General features: G+C 43.4%; 2 protein-coding genes across 2 annotated transcripts; one reads left to right on the top strand and one right to left on the bottom strand.

The window, feature by feature from the left end:
• Window positions 1–564: 564 nt before the first annotated feature.
• On the top strand, window positions 565–7735 carry LOC306915894 (toll-like receptor 13; the record flags this gene model as incomplete). The annotated part of the gene is made up of 4 exons (XM_079493554.1): window positions 565–638; window positions 6085–6548; window positions 7139–7256; window positions 7519–7735. The coding sequence occupies 4 exons, from the start codon at window positions 565–567 to the stop codon at window positions 7733–7735; spliced, it is 873 nt and encodes a 290-aa protein (XP_079349680.1).
• Window positions 7736–10458: 2723 nt separating this feature from the next.
• LOC306915808 (fMet-Leu-Phe receptor-like) lies at window positions 10459–12083 on the bottom strand (the record flags this gene model as incomplete). The annotated part of the gene is made up of 1 exon (XM_079493441.1): window positions 10459–12083. Exon 1 carries the CDS (start codon window positions 12016–12018, stop codon window positions 10459–10461), a length of 1560 nt encoding a protein of 519 aa, XP_079349567.1. The 5' UTR covers window positions 12019–12083.
• Window positions 12084–18193: the final 6110 nt, after the last annotated feature.

The raw sequence follows: 18193 nt of genomic DNA, 5'->3' as shown, positions 1-18193 counted from the left end.
GCAACCCCACAGGCCCACACCTGCCAATTGATTACTTAACCAGTCCGCTTTTCACAGTCAGTTTGCAGCACCCTTCAGACACAGGCAGACAGACAGATACAGAGATCTCCATGTGGGACACAGACAGACAGTAAAAATGGGTGCTATGACAACGGGTATTATTACAGGTTCCCAAGTTGTATCGTTCCCAAAACTGTAGGCCGGTGGATGATGGGCACGTACAGGTCTAGTTAGGTTAATGTGTGAATTGCCTCTAAACTATGGCTTACAGCCAGCCATTATCACCTCAAGAAAGACAATAGCAACACTATCAGACATCAGACATTACAAAAGAGGAAAAAAATGAATTTTATAAAATAATAATAATAATAAGTTTCTTTGTTATTGTCAGAGCCCCCTTATGACCCCAGCGCCAGAAGTGACATCTCGCCATACAAGAAGAAGTGGAACAGAGAGCCAGGGCCTCGTCGGGGGGGGGGGGGGGGGGGGGGTACAGTAAGAGGTGGGGGTCCCAAAGCACCCCGCGCTATTCCCCCCCAGCAGCACACGGGTGGGCCTACATGGATGGACCAGCCGCTCCACCACCACAGCCACCCCCACTGGAGGGTGGCTGTGGCTGAGGCGCAATACCTGCATCGGTATTGCGCTCGTCGGAGTGGGGGGGGGGGCACACCCCCCACCATCCGTAACCTCATCCAGCTCCACCGCAGCGGAGAAGAAGTGGTTGGGTGTACTATCGCTAAGCAGGAAAGCACGTAGCAAGCATATATCTAGCGAGGCAGGATGTTTATGGTTTCACATGTATAGCTGATGAAGGTCACATATCCGTTCAGAGCAGTTCCAGCGAAGATATGTTATCTGCTTGCATGCCCTTATATGGTTTTTAGTATGCAACATGTTTAAACTGAGCGTTCTGCTCAGTTCTCCACAGCTAGAAGGTCCTGGGTTCGATTCCCGCTGGGGACGCTGTGGGCGTGTTCCCTCCTCCGCGTCATCAGTGCCCATATCCGAGGTGGGGTTGGCGAAAGGGCCTTTCTGTGTGGAGTTTGCATGTTCTCCCCGTGTCCCCTAGGGTAGGTACCCTCACAAAAACACGCAGTAATCCTGGTCTCTAAAACTACCTTCCCCTGGCCAGCCGGGGCGCCTGATGTTGGGGAAAGGAACTGGTCGGAATAACGTGTTCCTTCCACGCGCTACGTCCGGCCAGGGAAATTCCCCCCTGTCAGGTGAAAAGAAGCAGCTTGGATATGCATGCATAGAAGGAGGAATGAGGTCAGTCCGCTGCCCCCCCAGGTTGGCAGAGGAAGTGTAGCGCCCAGGATTACATTAGATAATTGGCACTGGGTGAAAAAACTGGGTTACAGAAAATTAGCGTTCTGCTAAAATGCATAAGCGTATAGCCTACATTGAAATAAGTGGGCTGTGCGGGAGGAAGTGGAAGAGAGCGTAACTTAGCAACGGCACGTAGTGCCCGGGGTGGTGGAAACAGCTGTATAAAGAGAAGCGGGGAAAAGTTCTCTGCCTCTTTCCAGACGACTGCAGATTGAGCGACAGCAAATATATTTACTTAAATCATCTTTTATTATTCTGAGCCGTTTTTTTTAGTAGACTTTTTGCCTCTCATGTTTTTTACCCGAATCTGAACATCTTGTGTCTCCTATGCCATTTTCCTGAATTACCTCTTGGTGAGTAATTGAGTATGACTAGCCATTTGTAGGCCTACTAGCGGAGTAGAATTACTCTCCATCCCCGAGTGGGAGAAACGAGTTGGTGCACATACAACGAGCACAGTTGTTAGCCACTTGAATGGGAAAAAGGGATATTTGACCGTGACCGAAATTGACGCAAGCTGCGTGGCAGGCCCCAGTGAGGGGTTCAATGGTCGAGAGGTGTCAATAACCTCCATCAAGCCCGAGTCCGGGACCGTTTCATGCAGTTTGAGAGTGGAGGCTCCGATGTGTGTGCTTCGCAACTGTGATGCTGAGAGCTCTGGTGGGATACATGATATAATGAAGCCTACTGGTTAAACTCTGTAAAGGTGGTGGTCTATAAAATAAACAACTGTTAGTTTAGCTTACGCATAATTAATTCACAAAGACAGGTTGGTTAACAATGGTAATTAATTGAGTGCATGGGGGTATGGACACAGAGGAAGTCAAGTTGAGTAAAGTAAATTAAAGCCCTCAACCAGCGGTCAAGGTTAGCGCCTTGTCATTACTGGGGTCTGGGCTGAGCGCACGTAAGTGTGGGCTCTCTTCAGTTATGCTAGTATGTAGGCTATAAATAAAGTGCTTTATAAATAAAGTTGGATTGGATACGGAAACGATGCACACTTGCACTAGTCTCTACGTGTGAATTAATTTATCGGAATGGCAGGCCTTAAACCGTCTGGAACAAATGGTTAGTGTGACACTTTCGGGGACAAAAGATACAATTAGGGAAACAAAGAAAAGAATAAGTAGGCCTAATAGTTACTTTCGGCAGGGAGTAATATGTAAAGTAGTAATATTACTTTTCTTTTGTTAAGTAACTGTGTAATATAGCCTATTACCGTTTTTGAGTCACTTTTCCAACACTGGTAGGGAGTCAAGGACCAGTACAATGAAGAGGCTATTATGTCAAGCACTACTATGCCATACGGGCTAAGGTGGAGTCTGACCTTGACCTCTTTACACTGGTTTCTGTCCAAGTTCCACTAAAGTGAAGCATTTCTGCATTTTCGTCAGCCTGTGAACTCTCAGAAGCACTTGGCTCACCTTTGTTCTTTGGAGCAATTCTGCATTTTTAGGGTGCTTGATCCTCTTTCACTAGTTGTCACCTCATGTTATTTCTGAGGTGTCAGTGGAGCTGTAGGTGAAATGGACTTCATTCCTGTCTGAGTAAAACACTGGATGGTTGTCACTGACGTTTAGGAGTTCAGGTAGGATTATAATTCCTTCATCCTGTTCACTGTGACTTTTCTGTGTTATTGATGTATCTTTCTTACAGGGCTCTGTGGATATCTTATATAATAGGGATAATGTAGGCTAATGCATAGGCCATTTATTTTATTTCTGGCTAATGTTAATATAGTGTTAATATATTCCAGTAGCAGTTGTTGCTATATAGAGAATAAGAAACAAAATTAAGACAAGGAATGTCAGTGCCACTTTCTTGTGACTTTTATAGCAACCTCAATGCACAAATCAACAATTAACCAATAGGCCTATTGCAAAGCAGCACGCCAACAGTGCCACTGCTCACATTTATTTTTTTCTCCTCCCCTTTAAAGTGCTGTAGATGTCAAATTACAGACAGTAGCCTCCTTTACAAAGAAAGACACAGAGACAGACAGACAGACAGACGAACATTGAGACTAAACTGACCCTCAACGTAGTGGAAATTAATGTGCATGCAAAGTGTTTTTTGTTCATAACATGTAGGCACTATAGGCCACACCTGCAAACTTTAGATGTCAATCTTAGCCTACCACGATTGAATATTAAAAAAAATCACACAGATCTGTCTTGATCACATGACTGATCATGTGTACCAATTTACGTGACATTTAGATAAAATCTGAGGGAGTAATGTAAAACAAAATGTGTTTCATATCGGCCTCCTAGCTGGCGGCACTATAAAAATTAAAAGGCACATATGAAAAATCCTGGGCAGACGTTTTTCCTTGGCCTCTAGGGAGTGTGCATAAAAACGTTTACGTAAAGACGTGACTGTTGCTCTTATAGCGCCACCATGAGGCTCATTTGAAAAATGCCAAGTGGCATTTCTTCCTCAGCCTAGTGGGAATAATGTGCGTGCACAGTTTCACCGCAATCAGATATTGCATTCATGATTTGTGGCATTTTGTTCTTAACGGGCAGTCGTGCAAACATTAGATGTCAGTCATAGCCAATCAGAATGGAATATAAAAAATAAAACAGATCTGTGTTGATCTCTATAGTCATATTATGACTATAGAGATAGTGTATGTATACAGATTTGCGTGATGTATGGATACAATCTGTACAAGAAATGTGTTTTGGGGGAGACAATAAAAGGTTACATGTGTAGTGTACTGTAACTGTTTTACTGTTGTCTCCTCTTTAGATCATCAATGCTGAACAGTGTTGTCACCAACCAGTGTCCACAGCAGAGTTACTCCACCAACAGTACCTGACAGTTGACCCTGAAGACAGCCATGATGCTACAGACAGGAAGATGCCATTGTTTCTCCTTCTTATTTCTGTTGTTCACGCTTCATCTTAGTCCCACACTGGCTTACTTCCTGAAAGGCTGCACTATTCTTTACTCTGACAATGTCTCTGCTGGTGTTTCAGTGGATTGTGATTATTGTGATGTTGATAGTGTACCAGACGACATTCCCAGAGACATTATATCATTAACCCTACAGTGGACTGACATAAAAAAGATACACAGGAATTTTTTTTGCCATCTGTCAAATCTCACATATTTGGACCTTAGTTTTAATAGCATAACTCATGTAGATGACGGGGCTTTTGTTCCTTTATTTCAACTTAAAGTGCTCAATATGCACAATAACGAACTGTCAAGATTGACAGACGACATGTTTCAGGGACTGTCTAACCTCTTGATTCTACGCTTGTATTTTAACGATATCCATTTCATCAGCCCTTCTGCCTTCCAGTCACTCACCAGCTTGCAGGAACTAAATCTAGAGTGCACTCAAATGGCAGATATCATTACCATCTTACAACTACCACGCTTACAGGTGCTGAACATCACAATCACAAAGTTAGAGACTTTTCAGTCAAAAGATGTGCCATTAAACATGTCCTCTGAGCTCAGGGAGTTGAGAATAATTTCAGAGTCGATAAAAATGTTTAGCATCTCAACAGCTGTATTTCCACATCTTAAGACAATCGACCTGTCACACTGTTGTTCCCGATCTGGATGGGAGTGGGACATACCAGACAAGTATTTTCTAAAGAATATAACTACGGTGTATTTGATTGGTTATAGGTCTTTTAACATCAGAAAGGCGCTACAGAGCCTTGATTCACTGGAGTATCTTGAACTGGAGTACCGCAGTTGGATAGACAGAGATATCTTAAGTATCATCTGCAAAATACCCACACTGAGGACATTCATGCTAGATGGTGGCATCAATGACAGCCTAAATAAAACACTGTCACCTTGTACTCAGCTAACCAACCTGGGTCTATCAGGTAATAGACTTTACCTGACTGAACTGTCTAAGGATTCAATAAAACAAATGAATCAACTGAGTCACTTATACCTCGCCTCCAACAACCTTTTCAAAGTACCAGACGATGTTAAGCATCTTTCCATGCTTCAAATCCTAGACTTAAGTTACAATAATATTCATTATTTAAGATGCTCAGACTTCTTAAATTTAACCAGACTCACACACCTTCTTCTAGATAACAACCACATCTATGAACTCAAACCGTGTTTTTTTCAACATCTTAATGAGTTAAAGGTTCTAACATTGAGACGCAATTTAATTGAGACATATGGCAACACATTTGAGAGTGGCCTACACAAATTAGAATTGTTGGATTTAAAAATCATTAATGTCCACCACCCCAACAATGGGCGATTCACAAGTCTGAAATCACTCAAGCACTTAGACGTAGAATTAATTGACATGGAATGGGATGCATGGGACAAAAACTACTTGGAAGGACTAGATGAACTTGAAACATTTAATCTAACTATTTATTTAAAACCTGAACCCATCAAAATTACATCTTCACCACCCAATGAGTTACAATGGCAAAACTATAATACCACCTTACTGAAGAGCTTATGGATACGATTTGATCCATTAGATCCATTCTTTGATAGAATATGGGACACAATATGGGACAGAGGTATGAAAAATTTGGAACATTTGAATGTCTATGGTGAACCACCAGACACACACTCATTAAAATATGTAGGCCTACCACAGCTGAAGACTCTTTCCATTAGGCACAGTAATCTGAAGTCCCTGGATTTCCTGGCACAAGCCAATCTGACTAGACTCTCCTGGCTGGACCTGAGACAGAATCAGTTGACGTTGATCAATGTCTCTGTGTTCAGTTTCCTCCCTGCTCTCAGGTTTATTAACATGAACGACAACCCTTTAGCTTGTGATTGTTCTAATGCTGACTTTCAGGAGTGGATGCAGAACAACAACCAAACACAGGTAGTTGACGCTCACAGCTACACTTGTGGTTTTCCTCTGGCTAAAAAGGGAACCAGGTTTCTGGACTTTGACTATCATTCATGTTGGGTGAACACTAGCTTCATCTGCTTCATTTCCTCTACTTGTGTGATTGTGCTAATTCTGCTCACATCCTTCACCTACCACTTCCTGAGGCTGCATCTTTTCTATGCCTACTACCTCTTCCTGGCCTTCCTTTATGATGCCAAGGAAAGAAAGAGGGGGTCTCCTCAGCGCTACGATGCCTTCATCTCCTACAACGTTCACGATGAGCTCTGGGTTTACAGAGAAATGCTTCCAATGCTGGAGGGCGAGCAGGGCTGGAAACTCTGTCTGCACCACAGAGACTTCCCACCAGGTATAAACAATTTACAATTTAGGCATTTAGGCATTTAGCAGACGCTCTTAATCCAGAGCGATTTACATTAAGCAATAACAAAAAGCATGGCATACATCACATATATAAAAAGTAGTTATCATGACTCATGCGTAAACTAAGAACGTAACAGTGGAGTATCTATGTAAGCTATACATACTATACTATATAATATATTATACATGTGTACTATAAAGTGCTATGACTACATAAAGTGCAATTCTAGAGCTGTCTACGTAACAAGCTATAAGTCTGTTTAAAATACTATCTAAGTCTACATAATGTGCTATCTAAGGGGCTAGGCTATAGGGCAAGTGCTACGGGCCATGGTGGAGTCTCTAAGTAATACTGTATTTATATTAATGTGTCTGTCTCTTTATGTCACTAACAGTTGTAAGCAGGTCTGTGTCACCAGAGAGGTCACCTCTCTGCCTGTGTTGTCTAGCCTACAGTGGCATTATTAATTTCTGTCCGTCCGTCCGTCTATTATCTATCTATCTATCTATCTATCTATCCAGAAGTGAAATAGTTTTAAATGTGGTTTAACCGTTGTGTTTATGTTTTATTTCCAGGTAAACCCATCATAGAGAACATTGCAGATGCCATCTATGGCAGCAGAAAGACCATCTGTGTAATCAGCCATCATTACCTGGAGAGTGAATGGTGCTCTAGAGAGATCCAGATGGCCAGGTGGGGGCAGTAATGCTGTTGTTATAGCCCAATGATTAATTGGATTGATTTTGATTCATTTAGACCCCTTTATTTGCATTTTAGAGTACTATTGCTTGTGTTATGAAGTGAAGATATTGTAATGAGGCTGTGTGTTATTATACAAAGTGTATACTGTGTGTATACAGTATATAGTCTCTGCCCTGTGGCTCTTGGTCATTATAAATAAAACTGTCCATACAACTTGACTGAGTGTAAATGTCCTCTGGTCTCCTGTCTGCAGCTACCGTCTGTTTGATGAACAGAAGGACGTGTTGATCCTGGTGTTTCTGGAGGACATTCCAGCCCACCAGTTGTCTCCCTACTATCACATGAAGAGGCTGGTGAAGAGACACACCTACCTGAGCTGGTCCCATGCTGGACAGCACCCTGGACTGTTCTGGCAGAACCTACGCAGAGCTCTGGACACACCTCACGCTGACCCGACCTCTAGCATTTAATTTACGTATCTGTACACAAATCATGGACTATTTTGTCTAAAAACTGAGGTTCAGTGCCCAGATACCTGTCAAGCTACTTCTCCAGAGTGAGTGATGCCCATGGGCATAATACCAGAGGGAGCTCATCTGACCTAGTTCCCCCTAAATCTGGCTCAAACATGAGGAAAAAATGCATTCTACTATACTGCCACCAAAACAATGCCTTACCAAAAAACATCTAAGATCTATACTCCCTCCCCCACGTCAAAACTAAACTAAAATAATGGCTGACCTTAAAATATAATTGGGCTTAGTTTAGGTAGCCTGGCTCCAGACTGATTCGCTAGTGAGAAAATAAATAAAATACATAAAAATGGCGAATGTAGCAATCAGTCTGGATTCCAGGCTATAGTTTAACACCTTTGAACACTTTGGTAGGCTACTATAGTAGCATCCTCTGCCCCCAGCCCTCCTGTACATATACCTGTTGATGCTACTGAGTTTGTATTTGTATGTATAGAGGGTATGTGGCACTACAGTATGTGCATGCATAAAGTGACTGTCAAATCAAGTGGCAAATCGAGTGGTAAAGTGAGTTTAGTGTCGTTTAACGTTGTTTAATGCAATCAGATGGGACTTTTCTGTTTGTATGTATGGGCTGTCAAGGCCAGAAAGTATTTTTTGCCACTCAATAGCCTATAGGCGTTCCAGCATAACTTCCAGGTATGATAATGTCACGTGCATACCCTCTATTGTATATTGTATGTATTGTATTGTATTGTATTATATCATAATTATGTACACAAGTGTGATTTTTAGCATAACTCTTGACCTGTACTGTTAACAAATGTTAATGTTAATAAAGTATTCAATCAACCAATCAATCAAAACTGATGAAAACAAGTCCCTGATCTTTCTAAGACTTTTTATCCATTGTTTATTTGTCACGTTCTGTGATATTCTTCCATGCATTCTGTGTTTCATGTATTCTCCCTGCCCCTCCCTGACACCCTCAGCAGCTGAAACCCTCATCCACGCCTTAATTTCATCTGGACTACTGCAATAGCATCCTCTACGGCATCACCACAAAAACCCTCAATAAACTCCAATATGTTCAAAACTCAGCCGCCCACGTATACTCACCTCCACCCGATCCAGAGACCACATCACACCAGTCCTTCAAGACCTCCACTGGCTCCCCGTCAAACAACGCATCGACTTCAAATGACTCCTCACCACCTACAAATCCCCTCACAACCTGGCTCCCCCCTACCTCTCCGATCTCCTCAAGCCCCATCCCGCTCCCTCAGGTCCAGCGACCCCGGCCTCCTTGATGTCCCTAAAAAGAAATAAAACGCAAAACCTGGGGTGACAGGGCCTTCTCTGTGGCCGCCCCTACCCTCTGGAATGCTCTCCCCAAACTTATCCGAGATGCCCCCTCACTTCCTTCCTTCAAATCTGCACTGAAAACCCACCTGTTCAGAATCGCATTTCCAAGCTGATGTGTTTTTAAACTTGTTTTATGCACTGTTTTATTGGTTTTACTCTTTTAATTGTTTTTTCTAATAAAGTTGTCCTTTTCTTGTCCCCCCCCCCCCCCCCTCCTGGCCCCAACACATGTAAAGCGTCTTTGAGTGTCATGAAAAGCACTATATAAGTCCCAGATATTATTATTATTATTATTATTGTTTCCCATGCGCGCTTCATGCTAATTACCGGTATTTGACTTATTTTGTTTTAACCCATTCTGGACGGGAACCCCTGTTGGTGTTTGAAGCATTCTGTTACTACTTACACATACTTTAGCTATTGAAAAATAGCAGATTATCTCAAACCCTCACCCTAAACCTAACCTCCCACGGGGCAGCACACCTAAACCTAACCTTAACCCATGTCTAACCAATGACTAGTCTAAACTAAGTATGCACCCCCTACGGGCTTGTAGATCTGCTATTTTTGGAAAATCGTGAAAATGTGGCACAAATTTGGAATATATATTCTTTCAGCTCGAACGTTTTCAACTCAAATCTTTGCTCCTGGGGGGGTCCCTGGAACAATATATTTTCAGATGGGGGTCGGCGGCCAATTACAGATAATTCTGGGGGTTTGAGCACCACTGACATACAGTAGAAACATGGGTTTTTCAGAAAACTGTTAGTTATTTAGAAGACATTTTGTAGAATCGTCCTCAGGTCGAACATTGGTCCATCAGGGTGATATTTGTGTGCACTTTGGCTCACTGGAAACACTCTGCTACACCAGTACGGGTCTCAAAGTGTGGTCCAGTGAGTATCATAGTAATCATATTCCTGCTAAATACTAATCCAAATGGCCAAAACAAACGGACACAGTCTAAATTAAAATGTGTTTTATGACTGTGTGTAAGTAACAAACTCTGCAACCTGAATCACGAATCAACTTTAATGTCACATCACTGGTTTACATGTGTAAAGAAGTGGGTGAAATATTATGTTTTTGCATTATGCTCCATCATGTTTTAATTCATAAAGGGAGAGGAAAGGAGCGCAGGGAGAATGCATGTCAAAGAGAACTTCAACCTTCAACCATGTGTTCATTTTGACAGCAAATTCTTAATTAGTCTTTTGAATAACACCATTTCTTTTAGTCCTATTTTAGTCACCTGAAATTGGTCTTTTAGTCTTAGTCAACAAAATGAACACTGACTTCAACATATTATTTTGGATAACATCTCAGCATCACGTTTAAATCTTGGAGAACAGAGGCTACTGAGAAGAGAAGCCATCTAGTAGTAGTGTGCCCTCAGTCTCTTGACTGGTGCTCCCTGGGTCTGTGGGGGTGTTGGTCTGACTGGTGCTCCCTGGGTCTGTGGGGGTGTTGGTCTGACTGGTGCTCCCTGGGTCTGTGGGGGTGTTGGTCTGACTGGTGCTCCCTGGCTCTGTGGGGGTGTTGGTCTGACTGGTGCTCCCTGGCTCTGTGGGGGTGTTGGTCTGACTGGTGCTCCCTGGCTCTGTGGGGGTGTTGGTCTGACTGGTGCTCCCTGAGTCTGTGGGGGTGTTGGTCTGACTGGTGCTCCCTGGCTCTGTGGGGGTGTTGGTCTGACTGGTGCTCCCTGGCTCTGTGGGGGTGTTGGTCTGACTGGTGCTCCCTGGCTCTGTGGGGGTGTTGGTCTGACTGGTGCTCCCTGAGTCTGTGGGGGTGTTGGTCTGACTGGTGCTCCCTGGGTCTGTGGGGGTGTTGGTCTGACTGGTGCTCCCTGGGTCTGTGGGGGTGTTGGTCTGACTGGTGCTCCCTGGCTCTGTGGGGGTGTTGGTCTGACTGGTGCTCCCTGGGTCTGTGGGGGTGTTGGTCTGACTGGTGCTCCCTGGCTCTGTGGGGGTGTTGGTCTGAGGCGGCAGCTCCTCAGCGAAGGCTCTCTCCAGCACCTTCAGGATGGACCTGCAGAACACGTCCTTGGAATCCCGACCCATGAACACGTACAGCAGCGGGTTCAGACAGCTGTTGAGGAGCGCCATGCAGAGGCTTACGGGGATCCCGATGGTGGTCACGCGACACGTGGCCCCGCTGTACCCTGCCGCCTGCATGTTCACGAACTTCATCAGATTTATGACGTGAAAGGGGGCCCAGCACAGGAAAAACACGGCGATAACGGTCGCTATGATTCTGAATGGGCGACCCAATTGGCTGGCCAGTGAGCGATTATTCCTGAGCCGGTAGATGATGACGGAATAGCAGGAGACGATGACGGTGAAAGGGACCACGAATCCCACGATGAAGCGAGGGACGATCTTGACCCCGAATCGAAATGCCCTCAACTGCTTCGTTTCAGGCGTACAGTCGACATACTCATCAGGGAGTCCAAAGTCGTCAAAGCACCAGCGCAGGTTCTCATCGTAGGGGGGAGTGGTCATGTTTCTGTAGAGGTAGTGAGGGGAGCTGAGAGCCAGGGCCAGCGCCCACACGCCCAGACTCACCCAGGACGCTGTTCTGACGCTGCGGTGGTTCTGGGCCCACACAGGACGCACCACGCACGCGCACCTGTCCACGCCGATGACCGTCAGCGTGTAGATGCTGGCGTACGTGTTCGTGTAGAAGACGGTGCCGCTCACTTTGCACAGGAACCAGCCGAAAGGCCAGTGGCCGCCCAGTTCCTTGTACGTGATGGCCAGGGGCATGACCGCCGTGCCCAGGAAGTCGGCCACGGCCAGGTTGAGGTACCAGACGGTGTTGACGGTTTTCTTCATCCTGAAGCCCGTCGCCCAGATGACGACGCCGTTGCCCAACACACCGAGTACAAACACCAGGCTGTAGATGACCAGATACATGGTGTAGGGCGCTATCGTAGAAGGCCTGGAGACGTTCGCGCAAGAAGACGCAGGGTCTTCCCCGAAAGAGCCGTTAACAGCAGCAATCTCCATCGTTTCCATCGTCTCAAAACCTAAAATGAAAAAACATGCTTTGTTTTAACACGCCATACATGTATTATTATAATTTCACTGAAAATATTTGGTGTCCTGGGGGACCCCCATACACGATTTGTATTATTGATGATTATTCTATTATTAAAATGTTGAAATATATCTATATCTATATCACAGATGTGTGGAGATGCACTCTGCTTGATTCAGAGATATAGGGTGCGTTCTGAAATGCGCACTCACCTATTAGTTTGCATTGCACAGTGCGCTCAGTGCGCTATTTCCGAACGCGCCCTGAAGCAGAAACAACTGACTAGAAAGGTGCCTCCCCCAGGCCAGTGTCAGTCATAGTCAATCGCAATGGAATGTGAAAGATATTCTGACTGAAGTACTGGAAATTGGAAATACTCAAGTGAAGTAAAAAAAAAAATACCTCAAAATTGTACTTAAGTACAGTATTTTCCACCATAATAGCCATACCAGGGACCACGCACATGACGAAATATATCTATATCTATATCACAGATGTGTGGAGATGCACTCTGCTTGATTCAGGGTGCGTTCTGAAATGCGCACTCACCTATTAGTTTGCATTGCACAGTGCGCTATTTCCGAACGCGCCCTAAAGCAGAAACAACTGACTAGAAAGGTTGTTAAGGCAATCTGTGGGACACATGCTCAGGAAGACATAATAATGAGGCAACACAATAGTTCAGAGTTTGGAAGTATAGGATTTACTCGAGTAAGGAGTCAAGAACTTACACGACCAGTTCAAATGCAATGGAATCCCCAGTCTGACTCAAAGAGTAAACATAGGGTCACAGCCTTTATAGTCTTCACTCCCACAAGAGGCAAACCCCCAACATAGCCCTAAGGAATTTGGGACAGTAACAAAGTAACCAAACAGCACCACAGGGGTGTCACAGATAAGATAACATCAGAGTGCAATAAAGGGGTATTATTATATGTTTGTATCTAAATTTCTTCGACATTACCCCACTTTTAAACATTTAAAAACCCCTAAACACCACTTATCAGTACATCGCAGATGTAGGCAAAAAAAACCTGGAACCCAATGGGTTAGACAAACAGGGAAAATTCCTACATGGCCCTCATCTATAGAGCGACCGCACACAAGGCCTACGATACACAGTGTTACAATAGTTTCACAACAACAAACAAAACAAGGCAAAGCCAAATTAAACATACAGCAAAACGTTGTAGCCCTCAGACCAAAAAAACATCTCAGCACCAGAAAGTGTCCGTTCAGAACTGTCCACTTGCACACTTGATAGTGTACTGCAGGTGCCATGTGGTCAACACCGCACAGAGCAATCCAAACCGGAAGTAGCTCTTTCACAGAGCTCAAAGCACCAACGTGCATTATATCCACAAGCTCCAGACATGTCGTGAGCTTGCAGATCGGCCATTTGACAGAACAGCTACACACGTCACAGCCTTCCAAAAGACCAGAAATTGTCACCGCACAGGTGACGCAACATCATTCAGAAACAGGCTCCCGAAGCACATGATTGCAGAATTCAGAGTCCAGAGTGCAAACGGCACTTGATTCCCCATTTAGGGACATCAGCGTGGACACGTCGCGGACAGCAGACTAACCACTCATTTCTGAAAAAGAAAGAAAACCAATGCGAGTAATATGTCATTAACCACACCTAACCGGAGCCGGGCATTCATTCGAGATGGCCACTGACCTTATATAAATCACGGGTCCCGCTCCGTGGGCATGCCTGCATTTAAGCCCCCAGCCTGCAGGAGCAGTCACAGCAACCCCTGGTCTATTTCGTCAATTATATTATGGGTAGGTTAAGTCGGGTCTGGAACCTAACCTGCATTAATCAATCGTACTTATCTCCTGTCCACAACAATCAGCTGGCACATTATTACCTTGTGTTATCTCAACATGGATAGGCATAATAAGCTTTGGCTTCACCTTCCCGGTGCTAAACCCGATCATGTAACACAACTGTCTTTTAAACACGGAAATGTAAGTACCAAAATTAACTATTCATTCATAAACTAGTCTATACATACTATCATTCATTCAACCCGACTCCGCATCTAAGTTGACCTTAGTTAGTTGACTTAGTTGACAACTTCTCATCAATACATATTCCATATCATCCCCAAACGATACTTAGCCATGTCATCAGATCCACTTCATCATTCGTCATGTTATTCCAACACTACTCTTCTCATTATTATGGAGCTGAAAGAAAAAACTACAACACCATTGAAAAACCCTACTCTACCTGGATCACATTTCCTTCGCTATGTCATATCCAGCTCAGATACAGTCACATTACTACTAATTTGAATGTTGACGGTGGACTCAATACTACGTAGCTACAGCAGCAATAAACATGTATTATCGAATTTCATTTACTGCTAGTCCACCACTTCTCAATGCCCTTTCTGACTCAACCAGGCAGCTATGCTCAGCTCTAACGTACAACTCTAACTCTCAGTAAGCATATGTGTTTGTGCAACTATCTATTGCGTAGATATCTTATCTCTGAACACATTCCTATATGTCTCTTTAGTATGGCATCATCAAACAATACTGTTGTTCAGAACTAATCGTATAACTGCAACAGAACATACACCAAGTAAAACATTCTATGCACATAGAAATATGGTAACAAGAAAAGATTTAGAACATCCTCCTATGCTCAATTATTCCACCAGGAAACATCAAGTTGTTGCATAACTTACCCACGTAATACTCACAGATTTTGATACTTTTTTCTGCAAATACAGCAAGATAACATTCGGCGTACATGCACACATGCACAATTTCAATTTCCGTCAGAGATTAGTCAATTTCGTTAGTAACATCATGCCACAAACATATGAGAGAAATCAATCTCATGACACAAATCTGGATCGCTCCACCATGAACCTAAGAAAACTTGGATCAGAATATTCATACAGGAAACATAACAATTTTAGTACACTCTTACATACTTTTGTTTGTTTCAAGGCGTCCCTCGAAAACAAACCCCTTTAACCCAGGCCCAAAACGACCCCACTCATGTTATACTGCATACTGAGAAGCAGCAAAATGTGACCATCATGTCCCAGACCGTTTCAACATGTCCAGCAGAAATCCCCCCATGGCCATCTAGCCAACAATCAACACTGGAATGTCAACACTTTTTAGACATCCTCCTGCTGCAAGACATGTTTCGTAGTCACACGTATCGTATATACGGAAAGAAAAAGCACCCCCACGTCTCACAAAAGCAGTTCATCACGTTGCAAAAAGGTACCCTATGAATAATGTTTACAGTGAAACACAAACTTTGTCCTATTTTAAATACACCATATAGCACTCCTATTTTAGTATCAAACAAAGCTGTCATATAAGTTCACAAATGTTACTCAAATCAAATGTTTAATCAAAACTACACAGGAACTTCTAACTTAAATTTACAGTGCGTTTGCGAGTGCATTTGTGCATCTAACCTGCGTCTTCACTATCCAATCCAACTTTTTTTAGGAGCAATGTTTAACCAATGTTTGACCAAATACAATTCAGTACTTTGTCAGCAGCAAAAATACACTGCCTGTGGTCCATCATTATTCCCTGTCTTCCTAGGACGTAATAGACTAATATTTCCCTACGATGACTATCTGATAACAATGTGTTACCCATCAATATAATTCTTATTTTTAGTAAGCCCAGGCTACTACTAAAGCTTGATCACAATCTGATCATGTAAACAGGTTATATCAGTACAGTATGTCTTACATTTATCTCATACAGCTAATACATCAATAACAGCCATGTAATCAATAGGCCTTTTTGCTAAAACCACTCATAATTTCGGCACCACTAATTAAACTATTTAACTTTTACTTTCACTATACCTTGGTCTGAATATTTAGCCGAATGAAGCCCCTAGGCAACACTTAAACGTCTATTTCCAGAAGGGGGTTTTATTGTCTTCTGCTATTGACCATATGTCACAGGAACTTAGATAAGTGCCCTGAAACAGCTGGAAATCCCTTTGTTTACTGATAAGATCATTTTACGTCCTGCATGGGACACAAAAAGTCAAACTCTGTTTTTAATAGTTTGCCAGTTGTCAGTGAGATTGACAACCAATCACAGTATTTATCACTACTATATTTTAGTAAATACAACCAATTTTTGTTTTATAGCAGCAGTGCAACAACGCAACTCTGTACTCACAATTGATCCCAATGTACACCTGTCCGCTTCACCTCACCCCTCCTCCATAACTGCAGAGAGAAACCCAATCAGGCACAAAAATAGCACAGCTTCTTTCGCAATTCAGTTGTCACAAACGCGTACTCCTTCATGTCGGTCTTTGTTTCCTTCAGATTCCGATCGTATCATTGTCCAGTGATCCCCCATCACTGTTTGCAATGTCAGTGCATCAATGTCCAATGCTAGTGACCAATGTTCAGTTCATCTCAACCCTGACACAGAGTTGCCCCCTCATACTGGAAAAAACAAAACCAGTAGTTTGGCCGGTACATGTGGTATCCTCTTTCCCACGGAACAGGATGAGGTGTTGTCGACAGCTGTACATTTATTTTTGCATAATATTGCAATCCACTGTACACTAAAGTTTGCAATTATAGCTGCTATATTCTATTCCATATTTAACTTTTGGGTTCCTGTCCTTCAAATAATGTCATCAAATCAATCACTGTCACAAGCTATCAGCATGTGGGCATACTCATTTTATTTTATGCCTTATTTGGACTTTCAAAATTACAAATCTGTATATACTTTAAGACATAGGCCTACTGTAGATTACACTTTAAGACATACTGTAGATTACAACCCAACACAAACCGGGTATACTTATGACTTACACTACATTTCTCCCTAAGACCTAAGTCCTTAAATAGAACACCAGCTGGTTCTCCCTATACTGACTATTACTAATACAACAAAACACTAGCCCCAGGCATTATTTGTCTACCACAGGGACTCCACATTCTTTGCATCTCTTCTGCTTTTACAGGCTTGGAGCTTACTTTACTACTCCCCCAGCCCGTTTTACGTTCTTAATTAACCCTAACACTACCAGTTGGCCTAGGGGTGAAAAGGATGCAATATACTGTAGGTGGTAAATAAAGGTACACTACCAGTTGGCCTAGGGGTGAAAAGGATGCAATATACTGTAGGTGGTAAATAAAGGTTCGTTACATTGTAGGCCTTTTATTGGGCTCTTAAGGATTTCCCTGTCCTTTACAAAAAAAAACTCTGGCTTATCCAAAAGTGTCGTTTACAAAAAGCAGGCACTCATATTTTTCTTAGCAGTACTGACTCAACAACTTTCACAGTTTAAGCAACCTGTGTTCCGTTCTGAAACAAACAATGAGGCCACACCGAACCTTCAGGGGATATTTGTCTCCACCAGGCCGAAGGCATGGGGAGAGAGTATGTTTTGCACTCCGTCCGTGTGTGTGTGTCCGTCCTTCCGTCCGTCTGTGAACAGCTAATCTCCGGCACCGTTAACCCGGTCGATGCCAAACTTTGCACACACACTCCCTGGATGCCAACGATGAACCTCTGCCCCGCATTTTCCAGAACGGCCTGTTATAGCGCCACCATGAGGCAGCTTTTCACATTTTTACCTAAAACTGCACCGATCTGCGTGAAACGTTGCATGCACACTCCCTAGAGGCCAAGGACAAACCTTTGACCTGCATTTTCCGCATCTGCCTTTTATAGCGCCACCAGGAGGCCTACTTTTGTAAAACACATTTTTTGATATTACTCCTCCAGATTCTGTCCAAAAATCTCACAAATCGTTACACAGTATCTCTATGGTCATGTGCTCAAGTCGGATCTGTCCGATATTTCATATTCCATCCTAATTGGCTATAATTGGCTTTCACAGTTTGCAAGATTGCCCCGTTTTGAACAAAAGCCTCAAATCATGAACGCAGCATGCAATCTACGTGAAATCTTTCACACATTTTCTTACTAGGCTGAGGAATATATCCCACCCTTTTCACATTGGCCTGTTATAGCACCACCACCTGGTTGATTTTTGCAAAACACATTCTTGGAACA

Source organism: Electrona antarctica (genome assembly GCF_951216825.1).
Source record: "Electrona antarctica genome assembly, chromosome: 1".
Lineage (NCBI taxonomy): Eukaryota > Metazoa > Chordata > Actinopteri > Myctophiformes > Myctophidae > Electrona > Electrona antarctica.
This window is presented reverse-complemented; position numbering and strand designations above follow the sequence as displayed.